Source organism: Symphodus melops, assembly GCF_947650265.1.
Source record: "Symphodus melops genome assembly, chromosome: 1".
Classification (NCBI taxonomy): Eukaryota; Metazoa; Chordata; class Actinopteri; order Labriformes; family Labridae; genus Symphodus; species Symphodus melops.
Window position 1 is genome coordinate 5,057,351 of NC_136691.1, and position 21,339 is coordinate 5,078,689.

At 39.5% G+C, this 21,339-nt stretch overlaps 3 protein-coding genes across 4 annotated transcripts; 1 reads left to right on the forward strand and 2 right to left on the reverse strand.

Annotated features, from left to right (window-relative positions):
- Nucleotides 1-832: 832 nt before the first annotated feature.
- Nucleotides 833-12,615, reverse strand: knl1 (kinetochore scaffold 1). The gene is made up of 24 exons (XM_079362733.1): nucleotides 12,598-12,615; nucleotides 12,442-12,485; nucleotides 12,291-12,343; nucleotides 11,268-11,997; nucleotides 11,063-11,115; nucleotides 10,325-10,841; nucleotides 10,081-10,133; nucleotides 7,575-9,812; nucleotides 6,667-6,799; nucleotides 6,481-6,539; nucleotides 6,291-6,389; nucleotides 6,094-6,209; nucleotides 4,602-4,692; nucleotides 4,247-4,363; nucleotides 4,081-4,168; nucleotides 3,908-3,970; nucleotides 3,788-3,827; nucleotides 2,691-2,795; nucleotides 2,382-2,482; nucleotides 1,997-2,062; nucleotides 1,690-1,799; nucleotides 1,441-1,562; nucleotides 1,125-1,250; nucleotides 833-946 (listed from the first exon to the last, which is right to left on the reverse strand). Exons 3-24 carry the CDS (start codon nucleotides 12,339-12,341, stop codon nucleotides 850-852), a joined length of 5,175 nt encoding a protein of 1,724 aa, XP_079218859.1. The 5' UTR covers nucleotides 12,342-12,343; nucleotides 12,442-12,485; nucleotides 12,598-12,615; the 3' UTR covers nucleotides 833-849.
- A 74-nt stretch (nucleotides 12,616-12,689) lies between these two features.
- LOC306835935 (uncharacterized protein) lies at nucleotides 12,690-13,831 on the reverse strand (the record flags this gene model as incomplete). Its single annotated transcript, XM_079362746.1, has 6 exons — nucleotides 13,786-13,831; nucleotides 13,448-13,482; nucleotides 13,261-13,297; nucleotides 13,092-13,151; nucleotides 12,850-12,932; nucleotides 12,690-12,756 (listed from the first exon to the last, which is right to left on the reverse strand). Exons 1-6 carry the CDS (start codon nucleotides 13,804-13,806, stop codon nucleotides 12,690-12,692), a joined length of 303 nt encoding a protein of 100 aa, XP_079218872.1. The 5' UTR covers nucleotides 13,807-13,831.
- A 4,795-nt stretch (nucleotides 13,832-18,626) lies between these two features.
- On the forward strand, nucleotides 18,627-20,904 carry knstrn (kinetochore localized astrin (SPAG5) binding protein). 2 transcript variants are annotated; one of them, XM_079340478.1, is made up of 9 exons: nucleotides 18,627-18,715; nucleotides 19,071-19,131; nucleotides 19,358-19,472; nucleotides 19,697-19,726; nucleotides 19,816-19,915; nucleotides 20,015-20,129; nucleotides 20,210-20,271; nucleotides 20,573-20,647; nucleotides 20,756-20,904. In XM_079340478.1, the coding sequence occupies exons 2-9, from the start codon at nucleotides 19,110-19,112 to the stop codon at nucleotides 20,885-20,887; spliced, it is 651 nt and encodes a 216-aa protein (XP_079196604.1). In that variant the 5' UTR covers nucleotides 18,627-18,715; nucleotides 19,071-19,109; the 3' UTR covers nucleotides 20,888-20,904. The 2 variants fall into 2 exon arrangements, with proteins under 2 accessions (XP_079196604.1, XP_079196605.1); XM_079340479.1 differs by lacking the exon at nucleotides 18,627-18,715 and adding an exon at nucleotides 18,965-18,998.
- Nucleotides 20,905-21,339: the final 435 nt, after the last annotated feature.

A 21,339-nucleotide genomic window follows, 5' to 3' on the forward strand; every position in this document is an offset into this window, starting at 1 on the left:
TTGCAGGACCATGTGTCAAACCGTTTGGTTTCATTTTTTGTAGGATAAAGAGTCATAAACAGAAACTACCAAAGTAATGAAGTCAAAAGCTTTCCGTTGGATTGGTTATCTCAGGAAAGAGTAGCAGAAAACTAATGACAAGAAAAAAATTAAACCAAAATCATTTGTTTTGAAGGAGTTGGGAGTGACGTGTTTAACATCCCAGCTGTTCAATTTTTCTTCTCAACACAAACACACCAATGTATGGAAGTCCTAAGCAGACATGCATGCATGCATTTGATTTACTCCAATTTGGGACAAACTGGGAAAGATTTTTTTTTAGTAATGCCTTGTCAAGTAAACATTAAATCAAATAGTCCTGTAGATCCCCTTTACACTTTTTTTTTTTTTTTTTTTTAATAAGCACAAAAAGTAGAACGAAGTCAAGCCATGCTCGCCACCTGGAGGAGACTTTAGGAAATACAGAAATCACTTCACTCCATACAAATATAAATCATTACAAAGCTAATATAATCTAAAATAGAAATTTTAAAAGTATGTTTTGTATATGGTTTTACTCTTCCGAGGAGAAGAGGGCTGCTGCAGTCCAGACTGATCCGTTTTCCTGTCTTCAGCAGTTTGAACATTGATGTTTCTTTTCTTAGTGTATTGCCAAAGTTGAAACACAAAACATACGCAACAACTGTTATACCACCATTGTTTATTTGTTTACAGTACGAAGAGAAGAAACAACTATTTACATACAAAGTGAGAAAAAAATAATCTGTACACTACTTTTTTTTTTTCACCAAAAGAAAAGCCAGTTAATATATTTAGTTTTTTTCTCAACAAAAGTTTTACATCCTGGTTTCAGCAGAGAAGTGTTTCGTGAATCTTTTTGACAATCTTTGTCAACAGTTTCCTGGATGGACTGATCGATGCTACGATCTCTTTAATCTCTTCAATCCTGCAAAATAAAGAAAAAAAATGTCATTTGATTATTTTGAAGGAGTGTCTGAAAACGAATGAATGAGAATATAAATGAGCTACTTTTACTAAATATCTTCTCATTCATTATGAAGTTTCATGTCACTATACCAACAGCTCAAAACAAACAAGAGAGCGCCATCTGTAGAGGAACTTACGTTGCGCTTCCGATCAGCTTTTTAAAGCTCTGCACTCCCAGGACATAGAGATGCTTATTCAGGCTGACGGAGAAGATCACCTCGAACTTGGAAAACCTTTTGAGACTGCTGAAGACAATGCGCACTCTAGAAGATGGAGAAAAGCAATGTTTATTCTGTAATGTAGCTGAAAAGAAGAAGATGCTCTTCACAGTACTGGTTTGTCTTTCTTATAGCAGCGTAATGTTGAGCGACAGATCGTTGCTTTGCATTACCAGCCAATCAGAATCAAGTATTTAACACAGTGGGGAAACAAGTGTTGTTAGGGAGGACTTACTGAGTGTCCACACAGCTGATGTCGAGCACATCAAGCTTCAGACCCCCCCACATTCTGAGCAGACGCACCTCCTCCCCCAGCAGGCGACAGTGACCCACGACCAGACTCACATCGTGGAGCAGCTAGACACAAGAGGAGATGCAAAACATTGGTTTCATAAGTTCAGCACAAAGGTTATTTCAAACAAAGAACAGAGTGTCATTTTCACGACAGAATATTCTCACACACACAAAAGAACAGCCAACCAACCTCTGGAACGTGTCTGCTCGTCGGGTACTTCTCCACCCAGGACGTTTGTCCTTCGATGTGCTGAGAGAGCAGTGTGTGAACGAGCCGAGCGTGGTCATGGGACTTCTCATCTAGTTGGAGGACAAAAAAAAAAAAGGAAAGTGTTTGTTTTTGTCGTTTAGAAAAGATTGATGTCCCTCACGCTGACAGATATCAGAACTCACTCGCAGCGACATAGAAAGCTCCATAGATTTCAGCTAAATTCATTTCACATGTGCAAATATAATGAGGTGAAACATCACCATGCCATCGTCCCGCGTTCGCTTACCATCGAGTTGAAGCTTGAACCCGATGTGGGATATTTTCCTCTCCGATTGAGTTTGAGCTTCATCGTCTTCGAAAACAACAGAAAAGAAAATTCATTACTTCCAACAAAACAGGAGCGTGAGCTGTGCTCTTTAATAAATCAGATAAGAGGAGTAAGCAAATACACTTTGGCCCACTGACTGACAGGCACACAGACAAAAAAAAAAAAAAAAAAACCTCTGCAAAGATCAGGTGTCGCTTGGTTTTTAATGCAAAACAGATTCTAACATCACTGAAGCCAGAAGTGTCAAATGTGAGCTGTGAAAGTAGATGTCGACACAGAGAATACAGTAGAAGGTAGAGAGCTGTCAACAATGTAAAGCATTAATAGTGAATGACAGTCTTACCGTTGGATTTGTCAAAGAGCAGCTCGAGATGGAAGGTGCCATGAAGAAACGTGAAGACTGTACAGTCGTCGCTCCGCTCTCCAAACCTCCATTCAGTCAACCTGAACAAACGATGATAAATGCACTTTAATACTCACTGCCAAGACTAATTCAAAAAAAAAAGAAAAGAAAAAAAAAAGACTTCACTTATGGACAGCAGTGAATAAAAATAACACCTACATACAGTAAAAAGTAAGAGTGCAGGACTTTCTGGTGTCAGGGAACATAACTGAGCAGAAGAAGTGAAAAGACATGAAATGATATACTGACATCTTCAGAACGTCCACATGGCTCTGGAGGTTCTTCGTCTCATCTCTCAGCCTGTTCAGTTTACTTGAATTCTGCGTGTTCTGCATCTCCAGCTCTGTGATTTGTCTGCGGCAGAAAGAAAGACGACGGGTCAGAAACTAGGATGGTTTGGTTTGAATCACTCAGGCCATCATCAAACTCCAGCCCGAGGCCTTTCTCCTCTTCACGACTGATGACTATTTTCTGCTTTCACTTGATGCTCCTTTGAGGAGTTTTAAGCTGGTTACTGACTGATATTAATATTTCTACATGACACACCAAAACAGACTAAACCATCAGCAATAAGATTCGGATTTCTATTTTGTTTTTATTGCTGCCTAGAACCGCTGACTCAGGGTGTGTGTCATTAGAAGCAATGAACAGCATGCTGCTGAAGAAGCAGAGGAGAGTCCTGATGGGTGATACACACTGACTGTTAAAACAAAGCAGAAACAGAAAACACTTATTGCACATGTACAAGACAAGGAGTGTTTTTGAAAGAGCTTATCTACACTTAGCGTCATAAAAAACACTGTTTTATTGTCATGACTTGGAGAATCAAGGAGATAGTTGGTATCTTTGTGTGGGTTGGTGATTATTTCCCTCTTCTTCCCTGTCCGTCATTTCGACCTCTGATCTGTAGCATTGAATTGTGGGAAACAGTCCGTGAGGAGGACTGGTCTGATGTGTACTGTGGACTTTTTCCTGAATCAGTAACAGCATCCGGGTATTTTCTTACATTAGTTTGGATACTGCATACAGCCAAATCACTGCGGACGAGCGGTAAAGCAGGCAGTTAAGGAAAAACAGCAATGAGATGGGCAGAGCTTTGCCCCCCAGGGGGCGCCAACATCAATACAAACTGAAGGTTCCTCACAGGAGCTGGAATGAATCCAGTATTTATTTGAACGTTCTTCTGTAGCTGACCCAGGGTCTGTGTGCCTTTTTGGTTTTCTGTTTTTACCTGACTGCAAAACACATTTCCTTCATTGACAGATCAAAATAGAAAGCTGAAGAAAAGCCTGAACGTGAAAACCGTGTCTGTTCTGTTTGCATGTATATTCATATTCTAGACCCACCTGTTCTTATCTGCCAGAGTATCATTGACAGCCTGCAGCTCTGTAAAAAATAAATAAATAAAAATAAATAAATCATTTAATTTAAAAACAATTAAATTCTTAAGCGGTATAAGAACTGACCTTCCTGGATTGACCTCAAACTTGGTGTGTTGTCTGTTCCTTTTTCTTCGACTGCAGACATTTCTAAAGGAGGGACACAGAAGATGAGTATCCTTCTCGTATTGCCATTGCTCTCAGTTTGTTTGATCAGAGACGGTGTCCCCTCATAATGCTCAGCCAGCAGCAGCACTTACCCGTCTCTAACTCATGAATGCACTCATCCAAACTTTCTATCATCTCGTCTGCTTCCTCGATTCTCCCTCTCAACTTCTGCTGCTCCTCCTGAAAACAAGAACCCTGTTGTTAGCCCTCCGTGACCTTGAGTTGTGATTCAGAGTGTATCTCGGTGAAAGCTCTTACCAGATTCGCCTGCACGAGCTGCGAGTACAAGGCCTCCTTCATTTCGTGCGACCTGACTTTGCTCGTCTTTCTGAACAGGTTGTTTCTCTCTTTCAGTTTGGCACCAAAAGATTTGAGCTGTGAATCAGAAGAAGGCACAACGGTGAGGATTCCTTCACGAGGCCGCTACAACTCCACACCAGTTAACAAAACCTAATAACAGTCAGATCCATCCTTTTATGAAACGGATCATTCTAATATAAAGGATTGGTTATGGGTCAGTCAGAAAGAGATTTCTGCATTTTCCTCAATTCACTCTGCCCGTGTGACTTGGAAAGGTTGTAAACACCATAAAATCAAAGGTTTCCAGTCATACCTCCTTCTCTGAAAGGCGTCTCATTTCTTCCCATAAAGCTCTATTCACGAGCTGCAGCGGTTTGTCAAGGTCCCGCTTTCGCCCCTTCAACCTGGAGACAAGACAAAAGTTGGATCCTCAGAGTTGTTTAAAGACATTTATTAAAGTATCCATCTTTGTCAACTGCTTCTGTAATTCAGTGGATCTCAGCTCGTCCATCCTCAGGACCCAGCACCAACTACTGAAAAATTGACACCCAAACATCTCATCATTTTAAACTGGTCCGATTTATTTTGAGGAAAAATTGTGACGTTCTCGGCTTCTGCTAGATGTGCACCTCAGACGGTCCAAAACATCTGACGGAAAGTTAACAAAACTAGTGCGATTAAAAAAAATTGCTCGACAGTTTTTTTTTTATTACCGTAAATTCCGTACTATTGAGCGCACCTGGATATAAGCCGCACCGGCTAAAAATAAGTAAATAAATGTATTTGTACATATATAAGCCTCACTTGATTATAAGCCGCAGGTGTCCACGCTATAACAAGAGCTATTTACACAGACGTAGGCTACCGGTAACATCCGCAAATACTGTAGCGTCCGTACGGACGTTAAAGGACGACGAGAGCGTTCAAATAATAACTTTTAATAACCCGATCACTGTCGGCCGTGACCACGCCGTTTACAGCGGAGGACAAAACCATAACTTGCCGTAACAATCCAACTCTCTCCCCCAGCGTTCTCTCATACAGCCACTCAACACGTTCTCGCTGGTGCATTCACTGACTCTCCACATAATCGGAATTATGAACACATTATCAACTACTGACTTTACAACATGAACCGTTACAATACGAAGCCTAGCCGACGGTGTCTCTAACACGGCTGATGAAAAAGATGACCGTAATATATTTCACAAGAAAAAGTCCATCCATTCACTGCCTCAGAATGACTTCATTACTCACTTCCTCAGTCTCTGTTGTCGCTGTCAGTGTCATCTTAACGTGCAGCAGCTCTGTTAGCTTCTTTGACAGCCAGGTCGATCGCCTTTAACTTGAAAGCTACATCATATGTATTTCTCCGTGTGTTTTCCATGATGAGGGTGCGTGCATGAAGCGCAAAATGACTGATATTAAGATCCGACGTGACGAAGTGAAATGTTTTTGCGGCAGAAGCTCATTGTCCCCCATAAAAAATCCATGCATTAACCGCACCGGAGTAGAAGCCGCAGTGCTCGAAGTGTGAGAAAAAAGTAGCGGCTTATAGTCCGGAATTTACGGTATTTCAGGCACATGCTCTGGTAACACTTCCCCCGACCCACCAGTTGAGAATCGCTGCTTTAATTCATGACGACTTTCAAACAAATGCAGCTTTTGCACACCGCCTTGTGGACCTTTTTGAAAACGTTTCTGGCTTTACAACTTTAAATGATGCTGTAAACTTGGCCGGTTAAACACTACACGTATACATTCCCCTCATAAACATCTGTTTTAACAGCATTCATTGTACTTACTCTTCCACTTTATCTGTGAGGTCACGGACGTTGGCCTCGTACACCATCTGTTTAGGACGGTTGATATGCCTGTCTTTGAGTAAATCCATGGGTGTGCGATCCGTGTCTGACAAATGCTGACAAACAAAAGGAAAAGTCACATCACTCTCTCTCTCCGTAGATTTGGATCTCAAACCTGTTGATGAGGGTCAACCTACCCTGCCAGGAAGGACACTTTGCCGAGGATTATGGATGACAAAGTCGAAGTTGAAGAGTTTGAAGAACTCTAACAACGTTATGGAGCCGTCATCGAACTTCTGTGAACAGAGAATTAAAATCAGTACAACTGACTTCAAGATATTTGGATGGTGTATCACGTATGTACAAAAATAAAAAAAAAGGTGATACCCTCTGTAAATCGTTGGAGTATTCTTCGAGCTGTGATTCAAACAGGCTGTGTTTGAAAGCTGAAAAAAAAATAATACAAAAAGAGTTTATGTGCAGAATGAAGAGAAAGCCAGGAAATCAAAGTAAAACTAAAAACAGGGATCTTCACGGCACACAGCCACACTATGGTGTGGAAACCCCCCGTACTTGATTCAAAAGTCGCTTCACATCTAGCCGTGTGACTGCTGCTGGACAAATCTGTGCTCTGTGTTGTTGTGCTCGGCGCTGCAGTCATGTTACCGTCACTCTCTGCAGCTACGTCGACATGAGACTGAAAGCCCTGGAAATAAAGAAAGAAAAGATCAACAAACAAGAACAAAGGAAAACTGGAAGAACCAAAACGGGATACCGATATCTCACTTTAGAAATCAGATCATAGAGAAGGATCAAATACTGGTGGATGTGTGACTCAGTGGTCAAGTTAAGTCACTATGTTCCTATGTTCATTCTTTTATATTGATGGTTATTTGACGTCAGTGTTTCGCCCCGTTTCCACCAAGTGGCCTGTTTCTGTTGGTTCCCCATTTATTGTTGTTTACACGGTCAAACTTTGTGAATGGTACCAAATATGGGATCCGTACTGTCCGACATTTTTGATACCCTTCTGTTGACGTGCCAATGGTTTATTCCAAACATGCAACACAAGACAAAGGTGAACTTTAAAAAAAGCAAAACATCACCAGCTTGGTGGACACAGGGCTTTTGAATTTGTTTGTGAATTAGTGAATGTGACATTTTTTTGATTGATGATTTGACGATTTAGAAGACTTGAAAAGTGTTCCACGAGAACAGTCAATTAACTATTTTACCAGTCATATATACAGAACGTATTCAATTATAAATGAAGGCAGTTTTACCTAAATATTCTAATAATGTATTTCCAAAATCATCAAACTGCTGCAATGCGTTTCACTTTTAATATAAATACTTTTTAATTTAGTCAATCGTTTATATTTCGTCTAACCGGTCAATTCTTCTAAACTAAACTCAACACTCGTGCAGATGTAACAAATTAAAATCGGTCCGTTATTTGAGAATTTGCAGTATTCACCTACCTCTACAACATCAGTGAGCGTCTCAGTGGAGGCCTTCATCCTCTTCTCATCCTCCTCCACATTACTGTCATCTACTGGCAAAGGGCGCTTGTTTCCACCACCGGTACTAATAAAGTCGGACATATCATTTTCTAAAGGTTCCTCCATGTTTGACTTCTGAGAGAAATGGCCCTTTTCAATGACTTTCTGCGGAGTCCTTGTGTCGATCATTTCTGACATGTCTTCAAAGCTGCCAAGTTCTTCATCGTTGATGTCGCTCACGTCGGCGTCGAAGTTGCTCAGTTGAGTAGTGACATTTACAGTCGCTGTCCTCGTACGTTCAACAGAAACGACCTTCTTCGAATCCTCAGGTTTGGCTCTTTGGGGGAGTTTTGCCTTAAAGCCTCCAACTGAGAGTCTTGACATGAGTTGTTTAGTCTTCAGGTTGAATGGAGTTGCAGGAGTATAAGCGGGTTGCTCTCCTTGCAGAAGACATTGAGCTTGTGTATTTTCATTTATCTGCTCACATTCGAGTTCAGGCTCCATAACGGGCAGGGATTTCGTTTCGTCTTTCGGGCTTTTTTCCACGCTGTGATCTGGCATAGGCAAGGGCGCAGTACAGCTTTCCATGGTAACGGCATCAGGAGCTGTATTTATCAAATTGCTCAAACGTCGCAGTTTTGACTGAAGATCGGCTATACTCCTTCTTCGAGACTTTCGTGAAGGCGCTGCATCAACATCGTGGTGAACGGCAGCAGGTGAACTTTCAATCTTCTCCGACAAAGGGCACGTTTCATTTCTTGGTTCGTGTTCTTTCCATACGTCACTTTCATTGGAGTCAAGAGATTCCGGACGGTTTGTGAAGTTCACACCGTCGGGGTTAGATGGTGCTTCATTGTTCATTTCAGAGTCAGGGTCCACATCCTGAGTGGACAAAAAGCCTCGAGGGGATTCATCGGTACAGGTTTGTCTTAAAATGTTGCCTGTTTGAGCTTCAGTCATATCCATGTTGACATCATCTTCTGTCATGGTTTCATTTACTTGCCTCTCCATTACAGCTGAATCCAAAGCCACTCTTTCTGTATCCACATCATTTGTCTGTGTTTTAAGTTGCTCTGGGACCTCAGCTTCTTGATAGGTCCCTTCGGTTATGCCAGTATAAGCCAAGGAGCTCCTTGTTTTGGGCAGGGAGTTTTTAAGACCTGGATCCACAGTGTGTGTTGTTCGAGATCTCTTTCTACTCTTAAAGTCGTTGTTCACCTGAGTGGATAAAATGTTGGATTCTTTGTTGAAAAGAACTGGATCTGGGTTGCTTGCAATATTTCCAGTGACGCACTGGGTTACATCCATGGCTGCATCGTCTGCGGTAAACGTCAGTGTTTTCTCTCCAAAATCTGGCAAAACATCCACATATTGGTGGGACTGTGGTTCAAAACTGCGGACAATATTTGCTGTGTGACATTGTGTGACATCCATGGTTGCATCAGTTTCAAACCTCAATGTCTTCTCTCCGGACGTCGGTAAGAAGTCCACGTTTTGTTGCAGCTGTGGTTCCACATTGGAGGAAATATTGACAGTGAGGCACTGCGTTACATCCATGGCTGCATCATTCGAAGAGAACCTCAATGTCTTCTCATCAGAAGGTAAGAGCTCCACTTTTTGTGGGAGTTCTACTTCCGAATTGGCGGCAATATGGACTGTGCGGCTTCTTCTTACATTCATGGCAGCTTCATTTGCAGGCAACCTCAGTGTGTTCTTTCCAGAAGGTAAGAGGTCAACTTTTTGTTGAAGGTACGGTTCCAGTTTGGCGGCGATATTTACAGTGTGACTTTTTGTCACATCCATGGCTGCATCGTCTGCAGTGAACCTCACCGTCTTCTCCCCAGAAGTAGGAAAGAAGTCTACTTTTTGATTTTGTTCTGGCTTCAGATTAGCTGCAATATTTACAGTGTGGCTTTTTGTCACATCCATGGCTGCATCGTCTGCAGTGAACCTCACCGTTTTCTCTCCCAAAGTAGGTAAGGAGTCCACCGTTTTGTGCGGTTCCAAATTAGCTGCAATATTTACAGTGTGGCTCCTCGTCTCATCCATGGCGGCATCATTCGCAGTGAACCTCACCGTTTTCTCTCCACAGGCGGGTAAGTAGTCCACATGTTGGTGTGGCTGCTGGATGACACCAGTGGCAATGTTTACTGTGTGACCTCCTGTCATATCCATCGCTGCATCATCGGCAGTAAACCTCACTGAGTCTACTCTGATCTGTGGGAGGGGAAAAGCTCAGAAAGTTAAACTTGCATTACAATGACTATGACACTATTTAACCACTTTCAGGGGCATCTTATAAAGAATGTATGTTACACATTTGTCAGAAATAGATATGTTACATCATGGCAGTACAGAGCAAACACAGCTCTTAAAACTCAAACTTCATTTGTATTGTCATTTGTCGCGCCAGAAAGAGAAACATTTGTTGTGGGAAAAGAAATGTGAATCTTCAAATATTAATTGCAATCATTTTTGTGCTTACCTGATTTCTTTGACCCTTTGTCTTTAAAGATGGCTTCAATGAAGCACCCATACCTAATGTGTAGAGAGGGAATAACATATGGAAGTCATCAGCAAAAGTATACAGATCCACATTTCTCCCATTTAAAACTCCATTACCGGTAATTTAAAGAAACCTGAGGTCTGTATTGGTGTTTAACATGCTCATACACAATATGTTTTTTATTCAAAAGTCTTATTTTGGGAGAAGTTAGTGTTTGCCATACCTGCATGATTAGACGATCCTTGTACTTTACTGCTCCTCTGTCCTGAGGCCTTCTTTGTACTACGCAGACTGTCACTGTTCAAGTGCAAGTCTTTAGTAGGTAAAAGAAATTGGAAAGGGTCATCTGAGCACGCCGGCCCCATGATGTGGCTGGAGGGAACTTCCACACGGACATCACTTTCTGGACGGATTGCATCTCCCTGAAATGTTTCTCCGAAGCGCTTGGAGGCTGCTGCTGCAGCAGGAGGAACCATTGTGGCGTTCATGGGGTTGGCACTGGGGCCGCTTGATTTGAAGAGACTTGCTTGGAAACTTTTAAACCCTACATCCGCACCATTGGTTGATAAAGATTGGTCTATTTTTCGACCAGTCTGAAGGATGTCCACATTTTTATTCAGCGGAGGAAATGAACCGCTGGCGATGTTTGCAGTGTGACTCTGAGTCATGTCCATAAAGTCATCACCTGCAGTGAACACAATGGTTTTCTCTCTGTGTTCATCTTTTGAGTCAAGGTTGACCTGAAGAAGACAAAACAGTGAGTTATGATAGTCTAAAAAAAAAAAAAAAGGTAACAAGCATTTTAGGTCAACATTTTGAAATAGTGACGCCTACTATTTTCAAGCATACGATGTAGCATACATCTCATTCTCTTCATGCTGTTATTAGTTCACTTGTTAACATAATAAACTGGGTTATTAGAGTTAGGAAAACATTTTAAAAAGTTTATTAGAAAACTCACCTGTTGACCTGGAAGAGAAGCACGTAGAGAGGAATTCCTCAGGGATGTCATCTCTTAATTTGGAAAATAAATGCAATAAAATTGACTGAAAACAGTAATCAATCTGAAGTTGTAAAATAAGACCATCTTCATAAAACACTAGTAACTACGCATCAGGACAAAGTCAAAGATGTAGTCTAAAAATGGAAAGGTTTGCTGTCCCTACCTGTAGAGTTGGACGATGGCGATGGTGGTTTCCTGCTCTGCTGTTGTTTCGTCTTCACTGCTGCCTCTGACGCTCTCTTGTCAAGGCGGGAGTACATTTCTTGTGAAGGAAAAAGGCACTGAAATGGATCATCATCATCATCATCAGTGAGAGCCTGAATCCGGCCTGTCTGAGCTTCCGTCATATCCATGCTCACGTCATCCTCTGGATAGAGTACGCTGGGCATATTTAACGTCTTCTCCATAACCGCTGAAACAGAAGAAGGAACTTGGTTCTCTTTATCCACATCAGCTGGTTGTGTTTTTATCCGGGCGAGGGAGCTGATCGACTGTCCAGACGATGCTCCAGCTGGAGACGCTGTTCTGGTGACGGCAGGGTTTTCGATGGGGCGACCGGGTTTGGAGAGATTTGCAAGGAAGATTTCAAAATCAGGATCCAAAGAAGACAGAGCTGACGATGTGTTTTTCTTCTCTACTCTTAAATCCACGTTTCTGCTGGGGGGTAGAGTCGCCGAGCCACTCAGGATGTTTACGGCCATATCCATGGATCCGCCAATCGCCGGTATCCCCGTTTTCTCTCCTCCGGTTGGTAAAATATGGTAGTTTTGCAGGGGGATATTTCCAAGAAAGTCCTCATCCCTGGCTATGTTGATAGTGTGACTTTGGGTCATGTCCATGAGTGCATCATCCGTAGAAAACAACAGTGTTTTCTCCCCAGCGTCAAAGTTGACCTAGTCACAATAAGTGGCTTCACATTAGAGGATGCTTAATATGGTCTTTTTAAATATGTATTCTTCTACTACTACAACTATTACTACTAATAATAATACATTTTATTTGAGGGCGCCTTTCAAAAAACCCAAGGCCACCTTACATACAAGGGAAAGATTATTCAGAAGCATAAAATAATTATATAGTAAATACAATTATATCAAATACATTGAATGACGGTTTACTGTGACAGTATTTAGAATAGAAAACATTCATATAACATGAATGAAGAGCAAAGTCCCTCTTGGCTCACCGTGTCCCTTTGTCGAGTAGTATGTAGAGGAGCGTTCAGCAGGGTGTCCATTCCTATAAGTGAAGACTTTCATTACATCTCTTATCTTATAACAGACAATGAAAGCACTTTTCTAAAAGGGGGCTGAAGTTAGAAAATATTTGACCTCTACCTGTAATTTGTTGAATCCCATCTTCTGTGAGAACTAACTGGACCCTTTGAAAGAAAAACAACTCTTGTATGAAGACAAACAAAACTGCTGGTGTGGTGAGTAGTGAGGCTTCATCTGAAATACAGGAAAATGGGCGGAGCTTGAGGGTCACCTTACCTATTTTGTGCGTCTGCCGCTGCTGTTGGAGGGACACAGAACACAAAGTGACTTCACGTGTGTGTGAAAAAGCATCAATATTTACACATCATTCAATACGAACCTGCTGTCATTAAGTCTTGTAAAGGGCTTCGAGCAGGAGAGACATTTTTTACATCCCTGTAAAATAAAACAATTTTTTTTTAGTTAAGTTGAAACGTCAGCATCATTGTGGATAAAGAAGCCTGGTTGGCCTTGATTGTAGTTTCTCACTTTGAAAACAGAAGAACATCGTTCGCAGGGGCAAAACTGACTCTTCTTGAGTTTCTCTTCTCCACAGGTTTGGCACACTCCACCTTTGTTAAATAAAGTAAGTCAAATATAAAACACATTTTACACCTATTACTGGTATTCCTGCAATAGTGGGATTGCACACTACACTTGTGTCAATTGTTTTTGGCTTTAGTGCCAAATAATAAAATCAAGATATTTTTAAAACACTTTTTTTTTTTTACCACTTTTTCCTGTTTCTCTGGTTCAGGTAACACGATCGATTTACGTGGCACTTTTAAAATCTGAAAACGATAAAACAGCAGACAATACAATTCAGTCAATAATTTACCCACAAAAAAAAAAGGAAATCATAACATCAACTTCTTTCATAAAACATAATAAAGTACTGACTGAGGAAATGCGCCGCCTGGAAAATCCACTGCTCCCCCTGAAACAGAACAGACACAGTGCAGTGTGCAGATGGTTATTATGTGTGAATAAATCTGCTGTCAGATGTTTATCTGACCTTTGGGTAATGTGTCGATGTGTGTTGGGTGCACACATTACTGGTTTGATTAAAATAAAAGTATTCACTCACTCATTATTGGCAGGATCTGAAGGCTCCATTTTGTACTAAAAAAAAAAAGTGAAAACAGAAAAAGCTTAATACATATATATTAATAAGACATTACCTTTTAGTGCCCTGCTGCATTTACCTGAGATGTTATAAGTTACACAAATATTGACAAGGTCAGGCTCCTCTGGTTATTTGTGACCCTTAGATCCTCAACCAGAAATATGACAGCAGGAAACTGTAAAGTATAGAGCTGCAGCTATCGAATATTCTATCGAACATCCCGATTGATTAATCAAGTAATCAAAAAAATCATACTTTTGCTTAATTAAGGTTTAACTTCTTGGGTTGTCCCTACAAACCTGCTCCTTTGCAGTTACCATGGTAATGCCTGCTTGTTACAACCAACCACCTGTGCTCTACAGCGGCTGACACTCACCATATTACCGACAGGGTCCCAAAAATATATAATAAAAATACAGGCCAAACATATTTTAATGGCTGAAATAACAAATAGTGTTTTGTGTAGCCTGCACATCTGTTACATGACATTTAATTGAGAAAGCCGACGGTTTGACCGGATCACGTGTTCCCGACTCGGTAGTATGGATCAACTGTGCTTACAAAAAGTTAAAAGGGGCGCGCCGCGCTCGTGAGCGCGCGCGTGCGTGTCAGCGAGAGGAGCAGGTAGCTGCAGCTACATTAAACGTGTTTTATACTCATACCAAAGTTTTGATGACGCAACAACAACAACAACAAAAACTTAACGAAGCCTCGAGGCAGCGAAAATTCCTCGATGAATTTTTGTAATCGAATTATTCGAGGAATCGTTTCAGCTCTAGTAAAGTACCATGCTAAAGTACCTCCTGCCATAAAGTGAGATTACTTGTAGCAGGGGTAGCCAACCCTGGTCCTCGAGGGCCACTATCCTGCATGTTTTAGATGTCTCCCTCTTCCAACACACCTGATTCAAATGATTATCTCATCAAGCTCTGCAGAAGCCTGATAACAATCCTGATCATTTGAATCTAAAACATGCAGGATAGTGGCCCTCGAGGACCAGGGTTGGCTACCCCTGACTTATAGCATATACTTCCTACTTAAGACAAACCACAGGAGCTGCCAACATAAAAATGAAACAGTAACATTGACAGACAGACAGATGATAGATAGATCCCCCTCCCTTCCATAGAAGGCCCCCTATATGACTAAGACTAAACAAATTACTAATTAACCCTGTGAAATTAAAAATAACTCATACTAATATAAAGAAATATACATGTATGCATACATATTGTACGTGTGTGGGTGTGTAGATCAGCTCCATCTGTAAGCATGTTCTCCATATATGTTATGTATTTTATATTAAAGGCGTTTTCGGTGCATTGTAAAATTGTTGTTCAGTTCTCTATGTATACTTGATCTGTCACTGCCAAATAAACCAAAAGAAAGAAAAGGCAATTGGAGGAACATAAAATAACAAAACATGCAATTTGTACAATACTCTCATCATGTGGAGATATTGAATGAACTGACATGAAGTTATTAAAGGTATTATCATGATGTGGATTTCCTTTGTCAACAAATGCTTCCTCTATTGACTACAGGACAAATTTCCCTCATTTAATTATGATAAAAATGCAGAAAACAGAGGAGGGTTCTGGCTGATAATAAATTGGTAATGATAAAGCTGTTTTAATAAAGAACTGTTTAAGTAGTTACGTTGCCATGCTATTCAAAAGATGAAAAGAAAAGCCGAAGAGACAGAGCAGCGCATACCTTGGAGTTGTGACGAGCGAATTACCCACGTTTTCAAAAGTAATGTTTAATTAACAACTGCACACTGAATTAGTTTTCATCTCGCTTTTTTTGTCTTGATCGATGTGAACTGCGAAAAACTGCAAACCACAGCTAACGTCAACGAGCCCCGACGCTAACGTCTTCAGTTTTGAATTTAGCCGCCCACGCGCATGCGCAGTGGAGTCTCGCCTTTTTTTCTTCTTCTTCTTTTAGTTTAATGGCGGGTTACAAACATATCTTAAAGAGGTGTATACCGCCACCTACTGTACCGGAGTATGTAGCTTGAGTTTATACTTCTCTATTTAATATCAAGTAAATGAAATAAATAAATAAAAAATAAAAAAAATAAAAAAATAAAATAAAACAAAAAAAATAAATGTAAAAAAATTAATTAAAATAAAATTACAATTAAAATTAAAAAACATTAATAAATAAATAAGTAATGACCTAAATCCGATTATATATCTCTATATCTTTCAAAAATTGTATCACAGCTTTCTGTGTTTTCTTGATTCCTTCTCCTGTAGTTCCAAGTAATCCCTCAATACTCCATTTCCTTCCTACCTCTCTTATCTTTTGATTTAGTCTTATCCTCATTCTTATATATTTTTTGCAATGGAACAATATGTGTTCAACGTTTTCTTTGACTCCACATTCCTCACATTCATCTCTTTCTCTTTTACCTGACAAAAACATTGTGTTATTCAACCCTGTATGGTCAAATCTCATTTTAGTTAAAATTGTCTCCTCTCTTCTATTTTTGTGTGTGTATTTATAGATTTCTGTAAATTGTAATCATTCCTCCCATTTTTATTCCTGTCCCATCTGACTTGCCATTTCTTTGTCATTTCTTTTTTGATCAATGTCTTAATTTCGCCTTTACCAAAAGGTACATCTATAAATTCTCAGATTTTAGTAGAAATTTTAGCTATTTTATCTGCTTTTTCATTTCCTTTAACTCCTACATGTGCAGGTACCCAACAGAATCTCACATCTATAAGAAGTTTATGTAGTCTAAACAAACTTTGATGAATTTCTAACATTAAATCTTCTCTATCCGATTTCATATTCTGGATACTATAGAGGGCGGATAAGGAATCAACACAACATACTACTCTATCTGGTTTCACTTCCTCCACCCATTGAAGTCTTATAATAATAGCCATAATTTCTGCCGTATATACTGACAACTGATCAGGTAATCTTTTACTAATATTTATTTTTATTGATGGTATGCTTATTCCTATACCTACCCTATCCTCTTCGTCTTTAGATCCGTCTGTATACATTACCGTTAAAAGAATGATATTCCCAACAATCTTTTATTACACTTTTAGCAGGATCACTACCATGTAACCGACTCCAATATGATAGCATGAGTTTATCACTTCTTAGGTCTGAGGGGGCTTCTCATAACTCCACCTGTAATGCCTGAATTGGAGTTGATCTCACTGCACCAGCACATATCCTCAGTGCTTAAACTGATCTACTCTTTCCATGTCCTGTCCATATAGCTTAAATGTATTTTTGTTCCCTTTTTTTCTGGTGAATAACATATGACAGGATTTACTTGCTGAAAGCTTAAAGCCCCATTTATAAGACCTGTTGTTCAACTTTTCTTATTGATTCTTCAACTTTATCTGTCACATTTTTGGGATCTAGCTTGGGATCTCTCCATTTGCATTGTTGAGCTATGTGTCCTATTCTCTGGCATTTGAAACACCTTAGAGGTTGAGGAATATATTCCCTAACTTTATAGTTGAACCATCCTATTTTGACTTCCAAAGGTATTATCATTGGCATTGTCTCAAAAACAAGCAGCACAGACAAACTATCCTTCTTGACACCACCTTTATTTGTTTGGAGTCTTTTAGCTTCGAGTACTTTACTGCCTTGCAACTCTTTCTTCACTTCTTCCATTGTCATCTCTAGAGGTACATTTGATATCACTCCTCTTGTTTTCTCAACCATTCCTGGTGAATGTACTTTAATCTGACTTCCATCAAGATGATTCATTTTCATGATCTTCTCTTGTTGTTTCTTGTTCACTGCTGATATGAGAGTTACCCAACAGTTTAGCATACTTGATCTTCCCTATTTCTTTCTCTATTGCTTTCGTCACCTTGACTGGATGAAAATGTCCTTCATCATTACTGAATGTAATGATAACTTTGAAATCCTCCTGCTTGTCACTTTGGGGTTTATTGTTCCCATTAGTTCTAGCTTTCAGTTTTTTGGAAACTTGTGTTGATGAGCCTTCTTCTCCACTACTTGCTACAGACCATGATTTTGTCCTTGCAGCTTTCCGTTGACTAATCTCCATTTCTGAAGTCCATCCACCACCATCACCATCCGAAGTGTCACCCATAGCTACATGAAGTGTCACCCATAGCTACACGAAGTGTCACCCATAGCTACACTCATGGTACAGTTTGTTTGTAACCCGCTTTGTCCAAGTTTTCGTAACTGCTGCCAACGACGCTCCGTGCTTCCACTGTTTTTCTTCTTCCGTCCAGATCTCCGCTCAATAACTTCGTCTCGCCTTATTTCGTGATCATACTCGATTTCTCCTGTTTTTTTTGTTTTTTTTCATAAACTCAACAAAAAAGCTTGTTAAATCCCACCGCATTTATATGTGATACATAGCGAAATATAATCAGTTTGACTGGACAGAAATGTAAAAATGCAGTTTTTTTAAAGGAAATTACGCAAACAAACCGGAAGGGATCCTACAACAAATCTGCAAGTAGATTTAGTTGTTAATATTAGCAGAACAGAGGTGAAGAGCATTATTAAACAGAGACTGAGGGAAAGGTGGCAAAAGAAGTGGGAGGAAGGAAGGAAAGGACGGTGGTTTTATAGAATCCAAAGGAAGGTTGGGGAGATGAGAAGTGCAGGTACCAATAGGAGAAATGAAAGAGTAATATCTAGAATAAGATTTGGACACACTGGATTAAACAGTACACTGTTTAAAATAGGAAAAACATAACACAGGAAGATGCGATTACTGTGGGCAAGAGGAGACAGTGGAACATGTTATAATGAACTGCCAGAAATATGATTTAAAAAGAAGACAAATGGTAGAAAAATTGAAAGAAATTAAAGTACAATTGAACGTCAAAGATATCTTCCAAAAGCACTCAGAAAAAGAAGGAGTTAGGATTTTATTAGATTTTCTGGTGAAAACTAAGTGAAGTGATAGGATATAGTTTTTTTGGATTTTTTTTAGTTTTTTTTTACATTTTATATTGTTTACAGAGAATAGAATTACGTTAGCTAATTTGAGCCACAATCCATACCAGTAGGTGGCGGAAATGCACCAATTCATTGTTTGCCAACCGCCATAAAACTTCAAAGAAGAAGAAGAAGAAGAAGAAGAAGAAGAAGAAGAAGAACCGGAAGTGATCACAGAGGGCGGGACGTTTTTGAATTTCTGTGGTTTGTTTAGGATTTGGATTGTTGACTGATTCTGATAGCTATCGTGTCTAAAAGGTAGGATTAAATGTCATGTTTCTTCAATATGTGGTAAACGTTGTTATGTTTCGGTAATGTTGAACGCTCAACCTTATCTTCATTCAAGTGTTTGTTATGCCGCCGTTTTTATCTCCCTAAAACTCGTTAATTTCAAAAAATGACACTAACAGCTATACTCAATTATTTGATTATTAGTTTTATGTTAGCAACTATTTTGTAAATGGTAACATTTTCTTTATATTTAATATTGGGAAGAAACTCTCTAGATAGAACATAAGCTACTTGAAAATTGGCTTTTTAGGTAAATTGTAGCTGTACTGTCACCATGACATGTTCATGCAGTTACTAATCACATCTTTACAAATCCATACAGGTGCCTCTGTTGTTCAGACAATCTATTGCAGGTGTAACTATGTCTTCCAAAATACCAAGAGGTAAGCAGTAGATTTTTCGAGTTGGTTGTTGACCTCAAAAAGGTATAATCCCATCTTTATTATCTGAAGAATAAATGATTGTCCTGATGTATTTGATATTTGCCTTCTGTCCCTTGTTCTTGAAGAGCACCGGATTCCTCTTCCTTTTCTTTTTTTGTGTTGTTTTTTTTAACCCAGTGCGGCAATTACGTGAGTCTTTTTTTCTATTATCTCTTATTGTTTATAGGAACACAAGTACCAGCTGAAATGAAGAAGCCTGGTCATAAAGTTGATACTGCAACAACAAATGCCAACCATAAATCAGATGGTGTCCTTAAGGCTCAGAAAGAAAACCTGCTAAGGTAAAAATGATAATTCTTACTTTCTATAAACATGGAGAAGAAGAATAAGGTCAACTGTCGGAGAGACTCTGAATAAGGGGGAAATTGAAGTAAGGAGGCTACAAATCAATGTCAAAGCTTTCTCACCTACCTTCATGCCTACCTATACAGTATATAAACATACCAAGTTTTATATATTTGCTCCACAGACGCTGAATTCAGTTTTCTTCACTCTTGTCTTACAGGAAAAACGTTGCTTCTAAAGTTCATAAAGGGTAGGTCACACGTCATGTTGCATACTCAGGACACTGGGATTCTGCCTTTTTTTTTTATCCCCTTAATTTCTTGGTGTTCCTTTCCATAGGGTTTCCACCAGGTATGGCCAAGAGGCAGAACTCAAGGAGCAAAATCAGCGTTTGATCGGGATCAATGAAGAGCTGCAGAAAAACCTTGTAGAGACACGGGTACAGAAGAAAAAGTAGCAGGCGTACATTAATAAGGCTCCTGGTGGAACACATATTGTTTTCTTATACCGCTAAGATTGTCCTTGTCCTTTTTTGCAGCAAAGAGTCGCTGAGTTAGAGCTGCAGTTCAGTGACCTTGAAAAGGAAAATTCAGAAGGACGGAGAAACCTGAAGGACTGTCACGTGCTCCTTGTTGCTGCTAAAATAGATCCAGGTAACTTTACTTCATTTTTAAAATGTCTTTTTCAACCTCTTTTCTGTTGCTTGGTATAAACAACAAACTTTGCTTTTTAGTTTTAGGAGAAAGAGTTGGAGAAGCTGCACAACAAAATGAAGCTCAAAGGAAAGAAGTGATGGTAAATATTTTATTTGAGTATGTTTAATGTACAGTTACGTTTTATCTGCAACATGTTTGATAAGAGCAAGCGCATACATCATACCTTGCCCCGTTTCCTCTTCTGAATTTTCTGTACATTTTCAGGAGTGCATGTGAAAACAGCTTTAACACAAGTAACCACAAACTGGAAATTTAGTAAAGAATAAATAGAAACATATTTTAAACATAAGGAAAAAAATACACCTGTTTTTATATACTTAAGTCTTAAACCACACTTATACAGTAAACTTCAAAAAACATCTACGTTTCCTGCATTCCAGAGCGTCTCAGCTGATCTGCTGCATGAATTAAAAGCATTTGGAGACATCGCATCCCAGCAACACACTCGACTAGAGGTGAGTAAAACTCATTGAGTCCTATTGATCTTTTTCTAATATTGTTATAGTTGAACTAAGGGCTCACTAACGTTTGCTGAAAATCTTCCATGTTTTTAACGCATGTAGGATATCCAAACGACTGTGAATGAACTGGCTGAAACACGCGAACATATGAGGCAGGAGAGGGAAAACTTCTCCCTGGAGGCGGCTGAAATAGAGCAAGCTCTTAAGGAAGCGGAAGGTCTCCTGATGGAATAGTGTCAAAGAATTGAAAGTGTTTTAAAGTGTGACTGAAACTCATTAAAAAATTCCTATTTCCTCATTTTTTCATCTCTTTCAGTATTTGAATATTACAACATATTTTGACACTTTATCCACAGACAGGACATTTTATCTGTGGCCATATGTTGCGAGTGAGTTTTATTTGTGAGTTTTGTCATCAAAAATCAAATAAGATTTTCATAGTTCAATATAAGTCACTAACTGCAGGATTCATTCACCTTCTCTGATTCTAAATAAACTAAGTTGTGCAAACCAAAATAACAAAGTTATTATTGACACATTGTTTTAAATATTTTTCGGGCCTGATATCCTTATTGGGGAGAGGAAATAATCCAATACCAATGTTCAGTATTGACTGATATCTTACTTAGATCTATGTTCCATCTGTAGAGATAAATATAGATAAACACATCTATTATGTTGATCCC

Coding starts and splice junctions, on each gene's coding strand:
- knl1 (XM_079362733.1), bottom strand. CDS start 12,341: ATGGACACCCTGCTGAACGCTCCTCTACATACTACTCGACAAAGGGAC. Junction 11,998..12,290: donor CTACTCGACAAAGGGACACG/GTGAGCCAAGAG, acceptor TATTGTGACTAG/GTCAACTTTGACGCTGGGGA. Junction 10,842..11,062: donor CTTCTCTTCCAGGTCAACAG/GTGAGTTTTCTA, acceptor TGTCTTCTTCAG/GTCAACCTTGACTCAAAAGA.
- knstrn (XM_079340478.1), top strand. CDS start 19,110: ATGTCTTCCAAAATACCAAGAG. Junction 19,727..19,815: donor GCTTCTAAAGTTCATAAAGG/GTAGGTCACACG, acceptor TCCTTTCCATAG/GGTTTCCACCAGGTATGGCC. Junction 19,916..20,014: donor AAAACCTTGTAGAGACACGG/GTACAGAAGAAA, acceptor CCTTTTTTGCAG/CAAAGAGTCGCTGAGTTAGA.